General features: G+C 37.3%; 2 protein-coding genes across 2 annotated transcripts; one reads left to right on the forward strand and one right to left on the reverse strand.

Moving 5' to 3' along the window:
* Positions 1 to 684: 684 nt before the first annotated feature.
* Positions 685 to 2,737, reverse strand: LOC145483362 (mediator of RNA polymerase II transcription subunit 9-like). The gene is made up of 4 exons (XM_081461864.1): positions 2,668 to 2,737; positions 2,251 to 2,410; positions 1,886 to 2,013; positions 685 to 800 (listed from the first exon to the last, which is right to left on the reverse strand). Exons 2-4 carry the CDS (start codon positions 2,368 to 2,370, stop codon positions 731 to 733), a joined length of 318 nt encoding a protein of 105 aa, XP_081317990.1. The 5' UTR covers positions 2,371 to 2,410; positions 2,668 to 2,737; the 3' UTR covers positions 685 to 730.
* Positions 2,738 to 7,609: 4,872 nt separating this feature from the next.
* Positions 7,610 to 22,277, forward strand: LOC145484611 (3-hydroxyanthranilate 3,4-dioxygenase-like). Its single transcript, XM_081463209.1, has 12 exons — positions 7,610 to 8,141; positions 10,916 to 10,997; positions 11,851 to 11,934; positions 12,490 to 12,552; positions 13,321 to 13,364; positions 14,577 to 14,666; positions 14,759 to 14,802; positions 15,997 to 16,070; positions 17,149 to 17,217; positions 17,526 to 17,591; positions 18,011 to 18,093; positions 18,728 to 22,277. Exons 1-12 carry the CDS (start codon positions 7,789 to 7,791, stop codon positions 18,795 to 18,797), a joined length of 1,122 nt encoding a protein of 373 aa, XP_081319335.1. The 5' UTR covers positions 7,610 to 7,788; the 3' UTR covers positions 18,798 to 22,277.
* The last annotated feature ends 16 nt before the right edge of the window (positions 22,278 to 22,293 follow it).

Consider the following 22,293-nt stretch of genomic DNA (forward strand, 5'->3'; position numbering starts at 1 on the left):
TCAACGCTTCTAACACAAGCCAATCATATTTTTGCGTTGTGAGAGCAACGCATAATTCAAACTCTTGGGCTAGTTAGGCGGTAGTCCCTCCTTTCGTGTGCTCCTTGCCTCCAGGATTTCACGCGGCCATTTTTTTCTCGCGGTTTTCTTTTGCGTCTCGCACGACGGACTAAGCGAAAGAGGGACTACTCGTAGTCTAAGAGCTCAAGTGAGGTTACAATTTAAGCACTGAAACTTAATATGAGCCTTCAATATACACCATCCAAAATTTTCATGAAAGCCTTTTACTTAACATTTTATGTATTAAATGTTTCATTTGCATATGTACATGCAAGTGCTTTGGGTTACTAAAACACTCACACTATTAAATTTTCATGTAATCATACATTTCTTCACTTTTATACTACAACTAATATTAACAATGACAACAACTAAATATTGTATGAGTATTTTCATAGATCCTTCCAAAATGAATACTGACTCGTAACAAGGTAGTGAGTGATGCAGTTTCCTTCCATCCCAATTTGAACTCGATGCTTTGTTCACAAGTTCAATCTAATGTATGACTCATCTCCATCTATTAATTCCCAACAATAGCACCTAGGAGTCATAACCTTCTTCTTATCCAAATATAATCAAGACTATCTTTGATGGAGTTGTGTTGATCTCTTGTTTTCTTTAGCCGACATCTTCTCAGCTTGCTACCTTTTTAATAAAAAACCATCTGGCCCTACGACTTTGTCTCCTTTAGGAAAGCTTCTGTAAACACAGGCAGATTTCTGTAATTTCTTAAAAGTTCACTGAAAAAAAATGAAAATACATTTTCAAAACCAAAAACTCATTTGGTTGAACAAGGTATTTTAATTTGACCGTGAAATATTTCCCTGCCTCTGCTGGGAGAAACACCATTTTGGTCATTAACCTCCCCCCCCCTTCCAGGACATCCAGTTACTCCAAATGATTTACAGTTAGGATGTGCAATGTTGTGATATATTGCTATAATATTATTCAATGCTTTCCCTTTACATTTCTACACCGAAAACCATTTTTGTTCTTGAAATATACACCGGAAACATCAAATAGCATTAATTTAGGAGGTACTAACCACAGACTTGAGTTGATAAAATGGTAAGCCAAACATCCAAGGCAATGGGTGATTCCAGGAAATATCCGTACCCTACCACAGGTGGCATTTTCACCTAACCTCCATTGGCTTTGTAAATTCCAAAATGCCCAACCCCAGTTGCTTTCAAAAGTCCGAACAGACTGTTCTACCCCTGATTCCCGCAGAATTCCACTCTATGGAATACCCCCTCTCCCAATTCTCAGATGCAGGGGTGGCTGTTCAATAAGCAGCCTCTTAATAGGGGTTCAACTGTACTCTGTATAGAGCCTTAATAAGTAAAGTTCTCTCTTCTTTCACATGCTTAATGGCTTCTATAGAAGTTACATGACTTCAATGTTGCCAAGTCCTAAATTTGTTTTGAAAATAAAAGTATCATGATTCCCTGCAGGCTTGTCTGCATTTCCTTTGAGAGTCTCAAAACCAAAATATTTTGTACTGATTACAAAGCTTGACAGAGATCTTATGAAGTGACTGATACGTTGTTGTGGTTGTTTTTTTTTTACCTTTAGGTGCAAGTACTGAACAGTCATAAACATTTGCTGTACATGTTAATACTGAATAAAACTAGAATTTTTCAGATCTCTCTTGTCCGTAACCTGCGCTCAGGCGTTCTTTTTGTCCCTTCGCCGAAAATAAAGAACACCTGATCGCAGTTTAACTTGTCTGTCGAAGATGAAAGAATTGAGCATACAAAGGGAGGCTTTTTTCTAACTTCTCTTAAATGCTAAGAGGAACACTCTTCTTTCCAAGACGACTCACCATTTCTCGGTGTACTGAGCTTGACACTTGCTCAACATTTCTTTTTGTTCCTCGCAGCTCATTTCTATTCCTGGAATCTTGTCTAACAACGTTCTGCAGTGCTGTAACTTTGAGCGAAAACTATTGACCTAAAAGTTTAACAAAAGACTGAATGAAAGGGTTAAATTTTTCTTTACAAATTCCTTTTCACTGGAAAACAAAACGCGATACAGCTATCGACAATTAGTTCAAACAAAAGTCTTAAAAAAACTTTTATTAAGCTTAATAACTGTTGATAAGCTTCTCGCTCGCATCGTGTTGAGAAAAGTACGAAGCGATTTACTGACGTTTTCTCCCAAAGAGATAACAAAAAACTAAAGTACTACCTTTTTTGTAAATTCCTGGGGGTCGTTGGTTTTCTGTAGTGCCTGAATTGTTTCAAATATCACTGGAAGAAGGTTAAATTCTTTTGCTACATCGACTTCTTCCGTTTCATTAGCAGCCATGTTGTATTTCAGCTGTCTTTCCCAGGCCCCTTGGCGTGAGCTCTTGGGTGCTTACCATTTACAAAAACCATCTGGTTGGAAATTTCAGGTATAAACATTAAACAGTTGAATGTCACGTTGTGGGAGAGGGAATCGCTATAAAGTATATCCACATCAGTTAGAGAGACTTAAAAGAGCAGAAAAATAGGATCACCTCAAACCACAGCCCATATTTTCTGAAGCTTCCCAAACGGAATGGCGCAAACCATTTGATTTTCCAACTGGAATTTCCGGTTTTCCCATGTAAATGGTAAGTACCCCTTGTCTCTGAATTTTCAGTGGGGCCTTCTGATTGGACAGGAAAGATTTCATAGTTTCCTCAAGTGAGTATGACTTCGTGCCACTCAAATGAACCTAAATGAAGGTACCGGTAATAGAGCTTTATGCCACCCCCCCCCCCCCAACTTGAAATAACATAAACGTGCAGCTGATAATCATCTTTTATAAGATAATGCACTGCATAACTTGTTCCAAGTACTTCCAAGTCATCTGCTTAGAGGAAGCAGCCACTACCCACAATATGCACTTATTTTATGGGTCTTATGTTTTGTGAAAATTCTGTGGAATTGGCAGATAAGTGGTCCAACAGTTAGGGGGGGGGGGGTGTACTCCCAGAAAAATTGGGTGGGGGTGTGCAGCCCACTTCCCCAAAACCCTTGCCCTATTTATGACCAAAATCTGTGACTTTCTCAACGCTATTTATGACCTGACCAAAAATTTGATACCCCATTTATGACCAGACCCTTAAATCAATACCCTGTTTCAGACTGCCTTATAGTTACCTAGTTCAGACTGATGTAAAAGGCATTGTGAAGGGCTCTTGCTGATGGTCTTATCGATAATGACGAAAAAGTAGCTTCTTCACAAAATACACCCAATGCAAGACTAGAGTGCAAAAACCATGCTCTTGTAATTTTATGACCAAAATGGCCAAAATCAATACCCTATTTATGACCAAAACAGCTGAAAAACCATACCCTGCACGTACCTATATAGCCCTATAAGGGAGAACCCCCCTTTCCCAGGAGTGGTCCCTTCTGTTTTTTCATTTTTTTTTTCATTATGGATAAAATGATTCCACCTGAATCATAGCTGTGCTCTATTCAGTGAGCATGTTATCTTAAGGGGACAAGTTCAATCTCGTTCCCCTTGACCAGCAGTCGGAAATTGAGAGCCCTGGGAGCAACCATTTCAGGCATGTGCCACAGATGTCATTTTTGTCTTTCCGATTTTGTTGATTTTAGTCTCATAAACAAGAGAATTAAACTATGAATGTTGCCTCAGTCATAATTTGTTCTGGCTGTGGCCCTGCACCTCCTCTAAATCTCTGGAGTTTTCCCGACATTTGAACTGGAAGACTGAAAACCCTCAAAATTATTACCCGCTAAATCTTTGAATCCTACGAAAAACATTTTTTCCTGAAAGTCCTTGCAAGCATTTCATTTGAGTGGGAGAAGAAATACAAACAATATGCTACTGCAATCCAATTAGCCCTGCTTTTATTAAACTGCCAAGCAGTTGAGCTGAGCACACAAATCTTTAAAACACCATTTAGGTATTTTTAAACACCCGACATAGGAAAATTCACATCCCAACCCGTCACACCCTCGGCGACAATTGTAGGGAATCCACAAAAATCAATGCTCGTTACTACGCGAGTAAAACTCACCCGATCACAGAAAACACAGCAAACAACAATAAGATAATGCCTTTAATATACAATGAAATCAGTCAAATACAATGGTATTATGCAGCCGAACTCCGTACTCCATACGGAGTTTACACGCAGATTTACAGAGATTTACAATAATTGAGCTTACTCGTTTGCAGCTACATTGACAAGATACATTTCCATGTACATAATAACGCTTCGATCGTTAGATCGTGGCAAAAATAAAGAAAGAAATTTGTAATAGACCTTTTCGATATATTCACTCGCGGTTCGTGTTTTCATTTCGCTTTCGCAGAAAATGACGTAGAAAGAAAATGTTTTACCTCTTTGGGCGAGAATCCCTCAAATGTTCCAACTTTGAAATAGCGATCGCAAGACAAAAAGACCACGGGCCGCCATATTCCTTGCTCACTTGCCCATTTCCAGTTGAAGCGAGTTTCAAGTCAAAGCGGATCTCTTTCATCAGGACAAAGAAAATCGTGTGTGATTAGTTCCAAGAATGGCACAACCACCGCGGTGTAAGCCGGAAAACTCCAAAGAAAAAGTTACAGCGAATAATATTAAAAGCAAAACAAAGCGATCGCGAGTGATACCCATAGTCTCTTGATCTTGCATTCCAATTTCATACACAAAGACTTTGTGTGCACCGCTTGTCTAGAATAAAGTACAAGAACTTCTCTCTTTAAACGGGTTTTGGTTGCCAGGAACTCCTGTAACGAGCGGGTCTTCTCGCTGGATTTTCTCCACGTAGGTTTTCAGTTCGTTTGCTGCCTCAGACACCTTGATGCGATTTACCTTCAGTTCTGTTCTTAGTTGCTCCACAGTCACTCTTTGAAGTCTGAGGGTCTCCGTTGTAGTAGCATACGACATTGCTGCAAGATAATATCACCAGAACTTGCTTGACGCCTTACGAACGTTTCAATCCTCTCTGATCTTTCGCTCTCAATTCAACCCAAAGCCTCCGCTCAAACCTTGACAATCTGATATTCAACTCGCAAGGTGAGAAGTGGGTGAGGTTCTTACCGAGCATGAGCAGTAAACAACACGAGAAAATACGATTATTTCCGGCCATTTCGGAAATCATCGGCCGCGAGCCCGATTTTGGGGCCACAAATGAAGACGAAAATGTCTGTTTTGGCCATTTTAGTAAACGTTTTCAACCTGGAATATTCATGCCGTTCTACCAATCAATTCAATAGTTTCATACCATAATAAGAGGGTATTTGGGAAAAATCGACATTAATCTACTGTTACAATAATGATAATTTGTCAAGAAAGCTTTCATCATTTGTCCCTCTATGTAGTTACTTGCTTACTGCTTATCTTCTTGAGGCATTGGCAATGAGGTCGTCTGATACAGATTGCATGGTACCATTCATATCATGGAGGTCGGCTGTGATTTGTGTCTTTTGATCCTTCATTGTTCTGTCATGAAATTATTTCCTCAGCGGTCCACTGTTGTGCCATTCTCCAGCTGTTGATTTTTTGTAACCATGGGTATCCACAATTTGGGAATTTTGATTCCACTATCTCGGTGATGTAAGAGCATTTTTCAATTGAGTGTCGTAAAACCAAAACCAAAGTAAACACTCTAGCCAATCACAAAGGACATAAACAATCTAACAAACCAATCAAAACTTGAAGTCAATATATGCAGTTGACCCCAAAAGAAACGTGCAACCAAGTTACAATAATATTGGTTGTGGTTTACTTCTGATTGAATGAAAAAGTGGTGCAAGTTTTTTCAGCCAAAATTGTGCCATAGTAAAATGCAAAACCAATTACTTTTAGACACTCAAGTGAAAACCACTCTGTTAGGGTTAGGTCTTTTAAAAGAGTGGATAGACCTCTTCACCCAAATTGTGTACCAATGAGGGTCTTGATCAATAAACCTCACCTCATTCCAAAGTGGATAGAGGTCGAACTTGTGAGTATGTACTGAAATGCTGGAGGTCTTAGAGTTAGTACAGGCATGTGAAATAACAAGGTTTAGCTTTTCTTGACTGATTGCTCCATGATCCTTTCTACCCCAGTTTCACCAAGGTAAACTTTGCCACATTCCCAGGGAATCCTGTAGATCATGCCATCTTGCTTGGTAAGGTAGAAAGCCTCCTTCGGTCACCCCTGGATGGGTTGCAGAATGTAAATTATGGTGTGGTAGCACTGGCAATCAAACTTACCTTTGAATATCTTTCTCACAAGACAGCTCTAATAGCATCAAAGCAAAGACAAAGTGGAAGAATCAAAAGGGGCTGCATGGCATAGTTTCTGTCAAAATGTCCTCGCAAGTAAACTGTGAAAATTTTGTACACTAAGAGCAAACATTGACTCTCTCTTAAAAAATTGCAGTTTGCTGGAAACTTTTTAATATATATAAATTTTGGATAAAATCAAAAATAAATTTCCCCCCTTGTTAATGCAAAGCAAAACAAGACTTCACTGACAGTAAACTGCAACAAGATATATTCCAGATTTTCGATAAAACACTAAAACTGAACTAAATGCCACAAATTATGACACTATTGAATGCAACTTTAATAACCACCTATGAACTCAAGATGATTATTTCACTCCCACTTTTCACCAAACCACACCTCCCCCCTACCCGTAAGCACAGACAAAGTGAAAACAATGCTAGCAAGGCTGTTCAGCTGGTTACACTTCAAGAGGTTAAGGATATAAAGCATATATAAAGCATATATTAACATATTTATTTTTGAGCTTATCTATTTGATCTACATTTCACAGAATGTTGGTTTGGGAGACATCCTTTTATACCAGTTGTACAAATTGACATCATCTGCATAAATCTCAAAAGTGGCACCACAGTAGGCCTTCCAGTAATAAATAAATAAAGTGAAAACGGTTCTCCGTTGCTAACCAATGGCTTTTGTTGACAAGAAGTTAAATACAGCAGTTTCATCCGGTTGCAAACGTAGATGTGACTCGCAATAAAATACACATTACCAAAGAAAACGTTTCGAATCATAACAGATCAGAGGTTCGAACATCACTTAATCATCCATAAGAAAGCTGAGGTCCAGAGTGAATAGAGTACACATACAGAAAAATATAACAACCATCTCGCCACCATATTTGATCATGAGCCAAGAGTCAAATAGAAACTGCTACTTATTGAAAAGCATCCAAGCCAACGAAACTTCCTCCAGGCTAAAATATAAGACACGAAGATTTCTCTTTGTACGGATTCACCGAGCTGGAAACTCCAGTAACGAGCGGGTCTTGCTGTAGGTTCTGTTCGACATACTTGCAAAGGGCAGCTGCCGTCGTCGATACCGGTACCCTCTCCATGTTGGCTTCTGTGCGTAGCTGTTCCACGTACATTTTGGTCACACTTGCTGGAGCAGCCATGACGATCTTCCAGTAAATGGCAATAAATAACCGAAATCGACTTCACGGAAAATTGAGGAGGAGGTTTGTACGTTTGTAATCTGCAATGACCAAGCAAAATGTGTTTCAATAAAAAGACGCTTGAAAGGGCATCAATAAATAATGACTTGGTAGCCTGGCTTTTTTTTGGAAAATTTGGGGGGTGGAGAGTAGAAATTTTGTTGGTAGTTTTTCCCAGAAGCTCTCAACTTTGACAAACAATAAAACTCATCATTTTTGATCTGAGATTAATATTTCCCTTATTTTCCTTACAAATTCATTATTTTTAGTTCCTTTCTCCATCTGAGAAAAATTCCATGACATTTCAGTTCGTGTCAGCTTGGACAAACTACTTTACCCCTCCCCCGGTCACCATCTCCGATTACGGCCCCCGCAAGCCTGGAGTTAGTTCGCACCAGTCGTCTCTCCGAATCGCCTCGCTCGCTCCATCTGCCCAACTCAGTGTCAGGTCATCCTCCAGGCCGTCCAGGGATTTCACTTTTTGTGAGTCTCGATTCTTTGTCACCATGTCCAAGAGAACGGGAGAAGAAGGCGGTGAAGAAGCAGTGACTAAGAAAATCAATCCTCAACTGGGAGATCCGCTCAACATGGTGAAGTGGATCGAGGAAAACAAAAGTTCATTTCTCCCGCCAGTTTGTAACAAGCTGATGTGAGTATCAGAGTCAGAGTAAAATCACGAGCAGCTATTTTCCACGCTTAATTTTTATTTCTCCAAAGTGTTTCTCATGTAGAGAATGTTTTTGTTTTATTTCAGTAGGTCGAATAATCACTCTGAAATCTAGCTCTGTTTCTCAAAAGTACAACAAACTGGCGTTAAGACTAGGAAGCACACTCAGAACGTGGAAAAATTTGTTTTCCAAATATGCCTGCATATATTATCCTTTTAACAAGCTTTTGTCTTATGGAACTTATAGCGAATAGAAGCTAGTGGATTAATTATGGTGCAATATTACAAATTTGGGGTACAATATTACCTACATTCCAGCCAGTAAGAAGGTATTATGGTGCCATTTCTAAAATAATAGCACAATATCATTGCTAATTAGAATGATCTTGCACATCCGGTCAATCAGCGGGTATTGGACTTTCAAGAGTTCAGTCAATTGCAATTCGATTGTTTGGGATTATAAAGCCAAGCCATCAAATATTACTGCTGTCAGTAAAAAGGAAGACTGGTTTTTGTGGCACTGCCTCTACAAATATAATCATAACTAGTGTACAGTGAGAAACCGCCATTGAGTGGACCCTAAATTAAGAGGATCCTCTTTATTAAGCAGACACTTAAGTCTGTTGATGAAATTCAGGGCAGGAGAAAACCCAGGTCTTACTGCCCGGTCTTGGGCTAGTGAAAATAGAAGTTTGGTGGTCTGGTGGGGAAGTGAAATTAGTCTCATTAGTCGTAATATATTGTTAGTGATAATTTCCAGTCAAAAACAATTTCAAACTTAAGACTTCCAGATGAGCAAAGCAATGAGTTGAAAGCATGGATTAATTTAGAATTCAAGCATACTTGAATATAAACAATGCCTGGTAAATGATGCAAATGGACAAAGCATGACCATCGCATACCTATTGTAATTGGGCAAGTGATATTTTAGTGGGGGCAACTGAAAACTGAAATGCACTGACCCACTGGACAACTGGATTTCAAATTTTTTTTCTTGCCCTAAAATTAGCATGTTATATTTGCCTTGATAGTGAACTCCTATTTAAGTGGACACCTCTATACTATTAAAATGGACATGAACACTAAAATAAATATTATTTTGGTAATTTGTATCCCTAAGCGATTCTGGAATGTGCAATGCAATGCAGCATTGGAAATCATCTTTGAAAGAGTCAGTTGAAAAGTGACTGGTCACATTTGATGTTTTCAGTCTTGATTAATCTTGCAGAGGACTTTTGTTTCAAAATCACATAGAATCGAGTAGTGAAATCATAAACATCAGTTAATTTTTCAAGTTCTTGACGGGTCACGCAAGACCTTCTTGTCACGGATCTCGAGGAATAATAAATTTCTTAAATTCACATTTTGAACACTGAAAATACTGAATCAGCTAATCGCGCATCACGAGAATACTGGCCTGCAGTGCAGGCGTTATTTTGGAGCGGAATGCTAAATAAATCAGTTTTTCAATACCGTCATCTTGGATTGTAATTGGATGCTTGACTGGTAGAGGATTGGTGCAGAGGTGGGGTGGGGGGTGGGGCAGTTGGCAGTCTAATACGCAAAATGTGCACTGGCCTGCCCAAAATACGCCTGCACTGTAGGCTACGAGAATACCCCTGTGCGACCCTCTTTTAACAGGTCATGCATACAAAACCAAGCAGTGAAAGATTTATTGTCCAGTCTGAGTATTTTCAAATCAGAAATCTCTCATCTAACTAAGCTGATTGTTTTGCTGTGCTCTGTATGCTATTTTGTTGAGTGAGCTGAAATGGATAATTTTGGTAAAACATCTTGACACAAATAAACATGTGCAACAGTTTAATTTTCTCCGAGTTATGCTTCTTCGAGGAAATGGAGTATAACTGTTGAATCTTTGACGTCATACAATACTAAATTCTCAACTTTAGACATTTCTCAAGGCTGTTGTTTAATATTTTAAGTTTCTTTAAAGGTATGGGTAATTATGATAAAACATCTTGATACAAAATAAACATGAGCAGCAGCTTAAATTTCTCCAAGTTGTGCATCTTCGAGTAAATGGAATATAATTGTTGAATCTTTGACGTCATGCAATAGTTAATTCTCAACTTCAGAAATTTTTCGAGGCTGTTGTTTAATATTACAGTCAAACCTGTATTAGGCGGACACCCTCAGGACCCGTTCTAGTGTCTGCTTAATACAGGGTGTCTGTTGAAAACAGGTTCCCTCAGAATTCATCTTAAAAGGGTCATATTAATATTCATCAGTATCAAAAGACCTTGAAAGGGTCAAATAGCATTCTCGTAAATGGTCAAGAACTCTGAAATACGGTATTTCCATAAACAATGACAAGTATATGGGGTAAAGCGATTTAAGTATACAGTAACAGTATCTATATTGATTGAATCATGTGAATGTTTGCTAAATCAGACAAGAACAAAAGTTCTGCATTTCTGTGATAGCTCAGTTTGTTGACAGACTTAAATGACCAAGCTACTAAAACGTGGACAAAAAAATCATGCATTCTTTTTGCAGTGTCCGTTTGATAAGGTTTCTAACAATTAAGAAATGACCATAAAAGTCAAGTTTAAGGTGTCCGCGTCTGCTCAATAGAGGTGTCCGTTGAATACAGGTATTTTTTACAGTGAATGTGGGAAAAGAAAAATAGGACTTGCTCTGCTGTCCGCTTAATTGAGGGTGTCTGCTTGACTGAGGGTGTCCACTTAATATGGGGTCCACTCAATACAGGTTTGATTGTATAAGTTTCTTTAAAGGTATGGGGCAGGACAGCTGAAGGTGATGTTTGTTGGTGGACCAAATGTCAGAAAAGACTACCACATAGATGAAGGAGAGGAGGTAAATCCATAAATATAAGTAATAGTGTATAATTGACAACAAAACATGGAACTCAATTTTAACAGAAAATGTAACATACTGTTCATATCATATGCTTGAAAGAAAGCACTGAATCAATACCACAATTTGCATTGAGCTGTTTTTCATGCCTAGACTATTGTAATTTAACAGAATTAACACATTTCATTTTGATGGTGTCAGATCAAAATCATCACTAGATAGAGTGGTTTTCATTTAAGTGTCAAAAAGTAATAGGTTTTGAATCCTTGCTCTACAAGATTGGCTTGAAAAACTTGCGGCACTTTTCATCCAATCAGAAGTAAACCAGGACCGATGATGACTAGTTAGCAAAGGCTTTCCCGCACTTTGAATCAGCTGCATGTAAAATTTTACTTTGTGTTTTCTTTGGTTGTCTGTGTCATTGAATGGGATTTGTTAGTCAAGAGTGATTTTTAAGACACTGAATTGAAAACTGCTCTAAAGCCTAGAAGGCTAATAAGGTTTAATATTACTAGAGTTAATCAGAGGAAAACCCTATTCCTCAGCAAATAGTGAGAAGGTGCAGTTGAGTTGACTGTTGCTTGTAAAAGATGAGTGCGGCCTTAAACTATGTATTTTGCCAAACATTTTGCCAAACAGGAAAACCTTGTTTTATGTATTTTAATTTGATTAGCATGCAAAATGTTCAGAATAAATGAACTTAACAAATCCTATGGCAATTGCATAATATATACTTTCAAATAAGTGACATTTTGAGTCAAAGAATTATACTGAAATAATCATTTTATGTGAATTGCCTTATAGTAATATACATGTAGCTTGGTAAACATTAATTATTTTAATGTCTTGATAGTTTTTCTACATGGTCAAAGGTGATATGTGCTTGAAGATTATCGAGAAAGGAAAACCAAAGGATGTGATTATCAAGGAAGGAGAGGTATTGGTGACATGTTGAATGTATTGCAGTGTAAACTTGTTAAGACATGAATGATCATTGCAGTTTTGTATAGAACTTAAAGCAGCTGTGAAATTAAAGCCTAAAAAAACTATAGCTTGAATGAAATTGAAACCCATGACCTCTGCGATTAGTTATGAAATACTCAACATTTTTTCCATGTAGAATTATGAAAGTGTTCCCTAGAAAATGTGGGAAATGGTATTTCTGAGTCCCTAAAAGAAAAATTTCCTAGATGGGGGAGAGGTGGACATGACTCCGAACAGCCTAGCAGCTTGCACCTTTGGTGCTCATGTAACTTTCTCTGCAGTGCTTACTGTATGGACAGACACACACAGGGGTAACAAACAAAAAGAGAAATACTTATCTACAGAGATGTAACAAAAGAACTTTCAAGCGAGAGGGTCTGAGAGAGAACTTAGATAATTAAGCTTTTTTTTTTTCTAAGACTGAAACAGATAAAAGCTGCTGAAAGGATTATTTGTAAACCGTTAATCAGTCATACTACTGTTCATTAGGGAAGACAATTTTTTTCAGGTGTTTGTACTTCCAAGCAGAGTCCAGCACTCACCTCAACGTAAGGAGGATACAGTTGGATTGGTAAGCTACTCTGTGATTTATTGCAAGGCTGTGGTCTAAGAGAAATTTCAAGGAGCCCAAAGGTTCCTATCTATGAAATCCTGGTTGCCCAGTACTTAAGCTCATATGTAAAAAGGAAGTTTTTGCAAAAGTTAGTAATCTGTGGCACCCGAGCGCTTCTAGAGCACAACGCTGTAAATTATAACTTGCCATCTATGTCAAGGGTAATCTTGTTGGGAAGCTAAGTTCAGTAGCACTTTTAAGAATTTTTAATAATAATTATTTATCAGATCTGTTTTTTAAGAGGCGTGAACTTGGTGCATGGAAATAGGTGCCTACTTCAATGTGATCTACATGAATTCCATTGTGGTTGAAACTGGTCTTTACTCAAATGTATTCAATCATGTCAAAGATCCAATCCAAAGGGGGAATATCTTTATACCACTGGAATCAGATCAAGACCATGTTAGCCTAGTCTATCTCTTTGTCATATTATATGGTGGGTGTAGTGCTCAATTTATATCTGTTATCTGCTTGGGAGAGAATGAAATGTCATTCAATTCAATCTTAATTATCATCTGATATCTATCATCAGTGATTATGGTTGCTGCCAATATCATTCTGTCATGTAATAACCTTTGAAAAGTTTAGTACATACATTTTAAATGTTCTTGGGAAATTGTTGGGAAAACAGGTTTTGTCTTGATGGACGTACTAGGTGGGACTTATGCCCAGGCATTTATACACAGTGATTTTAAACTCTTATTTAGATTGAACCCTTAATCTTAGGTCATTGAACGTGAGAGGCTTCCAGAGGAAACTGATGGGTTGAGGTATGACAGGGCCTGAAAATACTTCCTGTTCCAAATCACTGAAGAACTAGCTACTCTCCATATCAATATAATTATCATTTTATATTAAGAAATAACCAAAAATTCGTATTACAGTTCTGTAACCATTTATAGATGCAATTTTATAAACAGTTATGATATCTCATTGTTCTGTTTTGCTAACAGGGCTCCAAGACTTAAAAATATGTTAATAAAACATTTCACATTTTCACATGTATATATTGATACTTCTATTATCAGAATACAAATCAAAGTACAGTAAATGAGCTTGGTACAGTAAAAAACTGCATGTAAGAACCTAGTGGCTTAAGAACCTGCTGGCAGAAATTTGCCATTTTAAAACCTAAAAATATAAGAACCTGTTTAGCCAGGCAAGATCAAGCAGGTTCTTGTACTTGGATTACGGTTAAATTATGAACTCTTGTTATTGAGGCAACACTAGATATACACTCTTTAATCAGTTTTAGCATAATACAGTTGTGAACAAATTCTGTATATTTAACCTGCGGGGGAGGCGGGGGATACTTTGAGAAAAATTAGGTGGGGGTGTGCAGCCCGCTTCCCAAAACCCTTACCCTATCTATGACCAAAATCTGTGATTTTCCCTACCCTATTTATGACCTGACCAAAAATTTGATACCTTACATGTATTTATGACCTAATCCTAAATCAGTATTTTGTTTCAGACCTGCCTTATACTTAGTTCCTAGTTCAAACTTATGTTAAAGGCATTGTGAAGGGCTTTTGTTGATGGTCTTATCGATAATGATGAAAAAGTAGCTTCTTCTAAAAAACACACCCAATTCAACACCAGAGTGCAAAAACCACGACACCCTATTTTTGACCGAAATGGCTAAAATCAATACTAAACCTATTTATGACCAAATCGGCTTAAAAATCATATCCTTTGGGGCTTCACATACCTATATAGCCCACATGAGGAGGTACCCCCCTCACCCCCAGGATATTTAAGGACAAAACCAAAGGTTTTTTTTATTTTTCTGGCGATCAACGACTTAAACTCCTTCATAGAGATTAAGAACCTAATTGAGAACCTACTTGGCCTTAATTGCCAATAAGTACCCCAAAATACAAGAACCTATTTTGCCAGACTTAAAAAAATGTAGGTTCTTACACGCAGGTTGTACTGTACTTTGCAGCTTATTACTGTGTTAATTTTCTAAATATTTACAGGTATTTCTGTGAGGATGGTGTATCACCCCTTTGGGAAAAATGGTTCCACTGTGATGACCTTGGCACTCAGTTGGGTCCAATCATTAAGGAGTAAGTTCATATTATATTGCTTGTTTGCTGGCTGTTTGTTCTAAAATCTGCAGTGTTGATGGCGTAACTGTTCTCTTGTTTTTACTTTTTAGGTATTTTGCCTCGGAAGAATATAAAACAGGAGTCGCGACCCCTGGTTGGTTAAGGGATTATATGCTTTTTTATATTTGTATTTATTTACATTGCAGTCTGTAGCTATTGTAAGTTGTAACTCTTCTTGCTAACACTGGCCCTTGGACCCAGCCCTAATAACCCTGTTTAAGGTAATTCCATCGAAATAGAACTAACAATAGATTTTCTTTCAAACTTAACCTGTTTGCTGCTTATATCAAGAGAACTTAAAATTTGAAATAAAAAAGGGGGATCCCCATATTCGTTTAGGAGCAGGAAGACCTTCAATAAACCCCATAATTCCTGAAATTGTCTCCTTTAAGAAACGTTTATATTTGAACCATTCACCTTACGCTTTAAGAGAGCAGCAAAATAGAAAGAAAGTTAAGCGAGAAATACAACAATGGATATATTGCATAAATGTTAAGGAGCAATTTAATGTACATTTCAGGATAAGGGCACTCATATTTAGTCGACAGGGATACAATATGTTCCAAGCACGCAGTGTCCTGGGGCCACATATTATCTTGTACGAGTGGTGGCTATGCTCTCATTTTCCATGATAATTTTTTTCTCTGCAATGGAAATTGGTCCATATTCACAGCATAGAAAGATGGTGATCTCTGCATTCAAACTAAGTAAAAAAATTGTTAGGTCCCAGTACTCGTTTCCAAGGAAAAAACAATGATTTGTCTTTTGCAGGCCAAGTCGTTTAGAAAAAGCCACCATTTTGTATATCTTGTATATGTGCACCTGCTCGTGAGCACACGCTAATGACGCAAAAATCGTGCACAGTAGGGATGCGCAATGCAATTCTCAGGAATCACCTCAAATGCCAGCAAAAACCTACTTACAATTTCCCATAAGCAACCTCCCTAACCCGTTTGGAATTTTCAAACTGGGGTTTTCCTTTGTTAGTAACAATGCTAGTTGCATGTTTTAAGTTCTTGTAAGTTGATCAAGTTCTACCTTTTCAGCGGTGATGAGCATGGCTGTTTTTGACAGAGCATAGACCGTTTTGATGAGCATATACTGTTTTTGATATATTAAAATTCAGCTCGGCAGTGAGGCTTAGAGGACACAAACAAAGGAAATTGAATGACCATGCATGTTTATTCATTTCTTTTGTTTGTGTCCTCTAGGCCTCACTATCACTAAGCTAAATTTTAATATATTGAAAGTGGCCTATTGATGGACTGGCATGTTTTTCAATCCACAGAAAACATTGCCAAAGACCCGCCTGTTAAAGTTGATCTAGAAACTGAAGTCCATGAACCCTTTTCACTGAATGAGGTACACATGTTATCACATGTAATATAATTATAATTGTCAGCTTTGCTACACTGAGAAACATGCATCACTGATGTAAATTGAGGTAACAGATGACCATTGTCCAAGGTTGTGTTCATGGGAGAGACATTTTGCTCTCATATTCTCTCTCCACCAAGAGGTATAAAATAATGGACTCCACAGTATTGTTAGGGAGACCCTACAGGTGACCTTGATTTTCTCAGTAAACAACTGTAACTCTATTTCAAAGAAAGATAACAGAAATGCACGACACTTGAGTTCTCTGAACGACTTATATATGATCTTATATTCATTTTTTGTTATGGTTATACTCGAACCATCCCAATAACAGTCTGTTGTAAAATATATAAAGTTTTGATTATATTAGCCATGCTTTGATTGTGCGACTAGTAGGTGTTTTGTGTGAGCCTCGGTTGCAGGTTGCAACATCACAATACACTTTTTACCTTTCTTTTGCAACACAAATAAAAAATAGTTAGCTTATTTTGGCATCACCATATGGAAACCATTGTATTTCAAAATGAGAACTAGAAAGTCCTCAATTAGCAGAATCCTTAATACAAAGACAATTGACTAATTAAAGTTGACCCTTGTTGCAGTCATAAATAAATATTATTATCATCCATTACCAGTGCTGTTGCGGTCATCTTCTGGAAAAAAAAAAATCATAATTTGTTGTGTTTTGTGGGAGGTGCAGTGCCCTCAACCCTGGTTAGTGCACTCGACTCTGGCCCAAGCAGTCTGAGTGCAAGCCATGGCTGGGGCCATGGTGTTGTGTTCTTGGGCAAAACACATTACTCTCACATTGCCTCTCTCCATGTTGGAGTATTAGTGATAGGTACCGACAAATTTAATGCTGGGTGTTACCCTGCGATGGACTCAGCATCCCATTCAGGGGGGAGTAGAAATACCCCTAACCACTTAATGCTACAGAAATGTACCAACCTGATGGGTTACTTGGCCTAGACTTAACCTTACCTGTGTAAACACATGCACTTAAATATTTTTATCTCAAAGAATAATAGTTATCATGCGTGTTAATCTGTTCAACTACTTTTAGTGGATTGCAGAAAACAAAAATGAAATTGAATGTGGCACAAAAGAGCTCTTTGGCAAAGGAGAATTTAAGGCAAGTGTGAGAGATATATTTTGCATCATTGTCAACATTCCTTTTTGTATTTAAAAATGTTTTGTTTCAACAGCATTTATCTTTTATACAAACAGCCAGTTCTTTTGCCATAACTCTGTAGAAACATGGTATATTTTCTATAAATTGCACTCAAATAATCTCATCAAAACAAGTATCAGTATTGTTTTGCAGGACAGAATGTTCTCTGGAAAACCCTTCCTTTTCCTGCATGTAAAGGGTCATCTGTGCTTTAATCTTTCACTTCAGCAAGGTTTCACAAATTAACAACAATCTTTTGTGTTTTGTAGATAAATGTTCATGGTGAGGGTGAACAGTGTGATGAATGGCAGGGAGAAACATGGCTTCTTCAAATAGTAAGTGCATTGATCTATGCCAACTCCTTGATCTGGTCTCCCAGATACAGACTGAATCTCTCAGTTTCCTGTATGGGTCACCAAATCTCCTGGACAATGCGAAGAAAAGCGCATATTCTGGACATTTCAGACATATTTTGGTTGATGTTTGGCATTTTGGGCAAAATTTTTTTGGAAATTTGATGGAGTTTTGTGGTTGAATTGGTGGAGCTCAACAACTTTTCAATTTCATTTTTAGGGTCAAGAAAGTAAAATTGGGTATCTCAAGGATTTCAAGTTTTTAGGGTTGATATCTCTAACTGTAAGTGTCAACATCACAGATACATATATTCAAATGCTTTTAAGCATTTGAATATAGTATTTGGGCGTTAAAACGCCCAAATATGGTGTGTAGTTAACAGAATAATTCTTTTTTCCAGGAAGGAGATGCTAGCGTGACAGTCAACAGTGAAACAAAGACACTTTCCAAAGATGATGTCATTCTCATTCCATCAGGTTCCAAGTAGGTGACCAAAGTTGTCTTCACACCTATTCAGTCACATGATTTCTGCTGTGGTGATGCAATAATAATGTGTTCTGCTGATTTTCCCCAAAAAATTATGCTCAAAATTCCCCAGCAATCGAATAAAGCCCTTTAACTGTCAAGACAACAATACACTGTCAGTTTGACTCCCCCAAAAAATTCAAATCCACTTAATTTAGCACACACCAACAAACATATTGCAACATTAAATTTAAACTGTTGAAATTAACCAACAGCCACACACACCTAAAATTGAGAACCAATAAAAACAAAGTCTATACTTGCATGCGTGCCGGGGTGTAAATGTCAAGTTCATTTTAAGTTTTTTTTTCATTTTAAGGTCTCAACAACATGCCTTAAACAATTTCTTTCTTAAATTCATGTATCACATATCTTTTAGTTGCTTTTCACACATCACATTTTGTACATAAACCCTTTGCCACCCACTCCATTAGCCTAAAAACACGGCCATACCTTTGCCTCTTGTTTCACCCTCTAAAGAAAAAGAAAAGCCAGAAAAGTTACTATACTTGCAGGCTACAGTTGTACTAGTACATAGGCTTGGACCTCATGTAACACATGCTCAAATGTAATATGTTATCTCTCTTTCCAGATACACTGTCAAAAGGTCAAAAGATTCCATAGGTATGAGTGTTATCATGGACCCAATGGCCAACAAGTGAAGAAACCATTGCATAGATACTTTCATTACACCCTGTCCACTGACCTCAACACTAAACCAAGAGCATGCAATCCTGCAACAACAGTTGCATTATTTATAGACAATTTTCAACTTGAAGAAAGATAAATTTCTTAAGATCATGAAAATAATGATTAAAAAAAAAACTGAAATAACTTAACTTGGGAAAAGGGATTTGTGTTGGGTTTTTGTTCAAATCTGTCAGGGATATATTTTTTTATGAAAAGTATACTACAACATTTTATTTCTCTCTTTGTAAAAGAGTATGTGATATTTTATTGCTTGCTTAGACATGGTCAGTAGAGATTAAGGTGATGAAAAAATAAAGAAAAAATATTGTTTTGTCTTGTGTGATATTGCGTTAATTTAAAAAAAGACTCCATAAGACTAGATAAATGTATTGCTTGATCTGTATTGGTGATTGTGATTACGTCAACCAAATAGGTGTCTTCACTCAAATGCCACTGACAACCTGGGAGTGTACAGGCTGGTGTTTAGGACAAAAAACTATGGTAGTTGCACTTTTTCATCCAGTGCACCAATTTGGAATTTCCTTCTGCTAGTCAGTTGATATTTTTAAAAACAGACTTTTTATTGCGTTCGACGAAGTGGAACGCAAACCTAATTTTGACCTGTGGCTTTTCAGAGTTGCTCTCCCTGTGCACGGTTCTAGGCTGAAAAAACCCACATTCCTGTAAGGACACCAAAATGGCCACCCCGCTTGATTTTTGCAGGGGCATGTCACGGCCAGTAAACTGGTACCGTTTAATGCTAAGACATGTGATAAGACATGTGACGAACATGTGAGTATGTGAGCAGGCCATCTGAGCTCGTCTTTCCGATGGATCCTTTTTTGACTTCTTTCTGTTCAGTCGCCGTACACCTCGCTATTATGTGCTCTGAGCGTTAGATTTTGGCGAATTTAAACGCTTCGATGGCAGCATTTATCGCAATCTGAGGGAATTGTCCTTGTTTATTACACGACTTGGCTTTGGGATGACAACCGTGGGAACAGCTACATTTTGATTGCATTTGTTGATTAGTTCCAGTCGCGACAGATAGCTCAGTCTTTATCCGGTCGAAATTTTATTGTTTGGAATCGGTGGAAAAGTACTCTGAAGGCAAGATCCATAAGACTACTTTATTCATCAGGGGAAATACTCAAATTAGTCGCGAAACGAGCACGCGACTGCAAATGCTAGCTTAGAATAATGTACGTAATTTAAATATTCTATGAAACTTGAGAGACTACAGAAACTGACAGCGTCACGCAACGTATCAACAAATCGTGACCTCTTCACTAGCATGGACTTTGACGCTATGCATATCTGACTGTAAAACCTCGGTTGCTGCTGAAAAATGTTGATTTTAGCAGTAGACAAAGGTTGAAAGTGAGCTAGTGAAATCATTTATTTACGATATATAATTATATATTAAAGGGAGAGCGTCGAGCGCACTCTCATAATCTCTGATTTCTACTAGTTTAATCTTTAAGCAGGCCAATCTTGTTCTTCGTTTAGTTTTTACATTGCAATTAATTATTGTAAAGGACCCTTGATCCTAAATTATTACTATTTTTCTAAGAGCATTGAGATTTTTTATGTAATGCACTAGAAATAAATCATTATTATTACTAGTCAACTATGCATTACTTGTACTGGCGCTTCTCATCCATACTTATCCTGTTTTAGAAAATAGCCGAAAGAGATACGTGCACTCAGTGGTTTAAAACCTGTTTCTATAACTCGGTGGAAACAGAACTAGCATGAGCGGTTGACGTAAAGATGGTGCAAGAAAACAGGATTTACATCTTGATGATCAGGGTAAACAAGTTGTTTTCTTTTTTTGTCACTGAATTTTGTAAAAGAAATAGAAAACATGTTCTCCATGTTTCTATGAGTTTTAGTATAATACTACATGTAGCGTTCAATCACAAAATGTTGTTAGCTGATGGGCTACAATTTTATGACAAAAAACGGGCAAGACAGTGTTTCACTACATTTCCAGACACCTTAAAGTTTGTCAAAAATACTCTGCTAAACATGATATTTTCAATTTTCTTCTTGATGTTTGGAAATGTGGTCAAACTCAATATATTACCTTTGCTTGAAAGGCTAGTGAAAAGTTGGCCAAGTAATATGATTGAAGCATGGTAATTATTAGTGTCAATGTAAGCTGTAATGGAATTGGAGTTCTCATAGGAGGCAGACAAAATGTTTGTTAGAAGACAACTAATAAATTTAATTTATTCAATTTTCACTGGGATTATATAACAAAGAAAAAAAAATAAACGATATTACAAAATAATATTAATAATTATAATAAACACATTAATAAAAATCTTAGTACATAGCAAGGCAGTGAGGAAGACTAGAAGGGAACTGACGAACAATATGTGATAGTCAACCCATTATGAAAATAAATGTTACAGTATGAATATATAAAAGCTTAATCATTTAACAAGCAATTTATTAACTATCTACTAACTACCTAACCAGCTAGCTAAATAGCAATCTAACTAACTGGCTAAGTATCATCCTTACTCACTAACTGCTGTTAGCCCAGGTGGTATAGGGGCACTCAGGGTCGAAAACCTTATCTTTATAAAAAATAGTACATATTCTCCTAAAAGAAACATGAGTTGGCAGTCCTCAATTCATCAGGCAAATTGTTCCATAAATACAGAATCCTTTTAAAAAAAAAGTTCTGTCCTTACTCTATTAATTTATTAATGCTATGTGTTGCCTCTTTAACTAATTTAGTCACTTTGTATTTTTAAGTTTTAAATGTTTCGTTTTTTTTGTAACCACCACTTCTGAAGATACGTGCTGTAGCATGCGAAACGTCAAGAAAATTTTAGATTGTTGTTCCAAACCATGCATAGTTCATGTGTTATGTTTGTTGCCGCTGTTTGCATTTTATTTCTTGTTAATTTAGTCAAATTGAGTTTAATAGAATGTCAAATGTGATGAGGGTAGAAAATTATTTTGCTGCACACCGAGAAGTTGACTGCTTAAAGAAAAGGGTGGACCATTTGATGTTTGAGGTGGATTGGTGATTTTGAAAAATGATTATCCTTCAAGCATACTTGTACCAAAAAAATTCTTGTACACAACCACTGCCAAAAAAAAAATTATGCTTGCTCACTGAACCCAAAAAAGCATTTAACATGGAGAAAAAAGTGTCGGGTATACACATGTCCCAAGAAAAAAATTGCTAGTGAATGAAAGAATACAAAAATTCATGCCTGTACCAAATCACCCACCCCCCTCAAAGGTCAAACATACCCTCGATTAGCATCCAATTGGTACTCAATCGACATTCAATCAACTGTCCGTTGATAGTTGATGGAGTGTTCACCGACTCATTTATCAATCAACACTTCATGGCATGTCCACAAAAATTAGTCAACTCTCAACCGAGATGTTGATCAAATATCAGTTAAGTGTCAACTAACTTGTTTGCAATAACCTCAAATA

The sequence above is a fragment of the Orbicella franksi genome, chromosome 4 (assembly GCF_964199315.1).
Source record: "Orbicella franksi chromosome 4, jaOrbFran1.1, whole genome shotgun sequence".
Taxonomy (NCBI): Eukaryota; Metazoa; Cnidaria; class Anthozoa; order Scleractinia; family Merulinidae; genus Orbicella; species Orbicella franksi.

What these genes read in the sequence shown, in the direction of transcription:
- LOC145483362 (XM_081461864.1), bottom strand. Translation starts at nt 2,370, where the DNA reads ATGGCTGCTAATGAAACGGAAGAAGTCGATGTAGCAAAAGAATTTAAC. An exon ending in CCCAGGAATTTACAAAAAAG is followed by an intron (nt 2,014 to 2,250) that starts GTAGTACTTTAG and finishes TTAAACTTTTAG; the next exon opens with GTCAATAGTTTTCGCTCAAA. An exon ending in GCTCAGTACACCGAGAAATG is followed by an intron (nt 801 to 1,885) that starts GTGAGTCGTCTT and finishes ATTTTTTTTCAG; the next exon opens with TGAACTTTTAAGAAATTACA.
- LOC145484611 (XM_081463209.1), top strand. Translation starts at nt 7,789, where the DNA reads ATGACATTTCAGTTCGTGTCAGCTTGGACAAACTACTTTACCCCTCCC. An exon ending in ACATAGATGAAGGAGAGGAG is followed by an intron (nt 10,998 to 11,850) that starts GTAAATCCATAA and finishes ATGTCTTGATAG; the next exon opens with TTTTTCTACATGGTCAAAGG. An exon ending in TTGGCAAAGGAGAATTTAAG is followed by an intron (nt 17,218 to 17,525) that starts GCAAGTGTGAGA and finishes TGTGTTTTGTAG; the next exon opens with ATAAATGTTCATGGTGAGGG.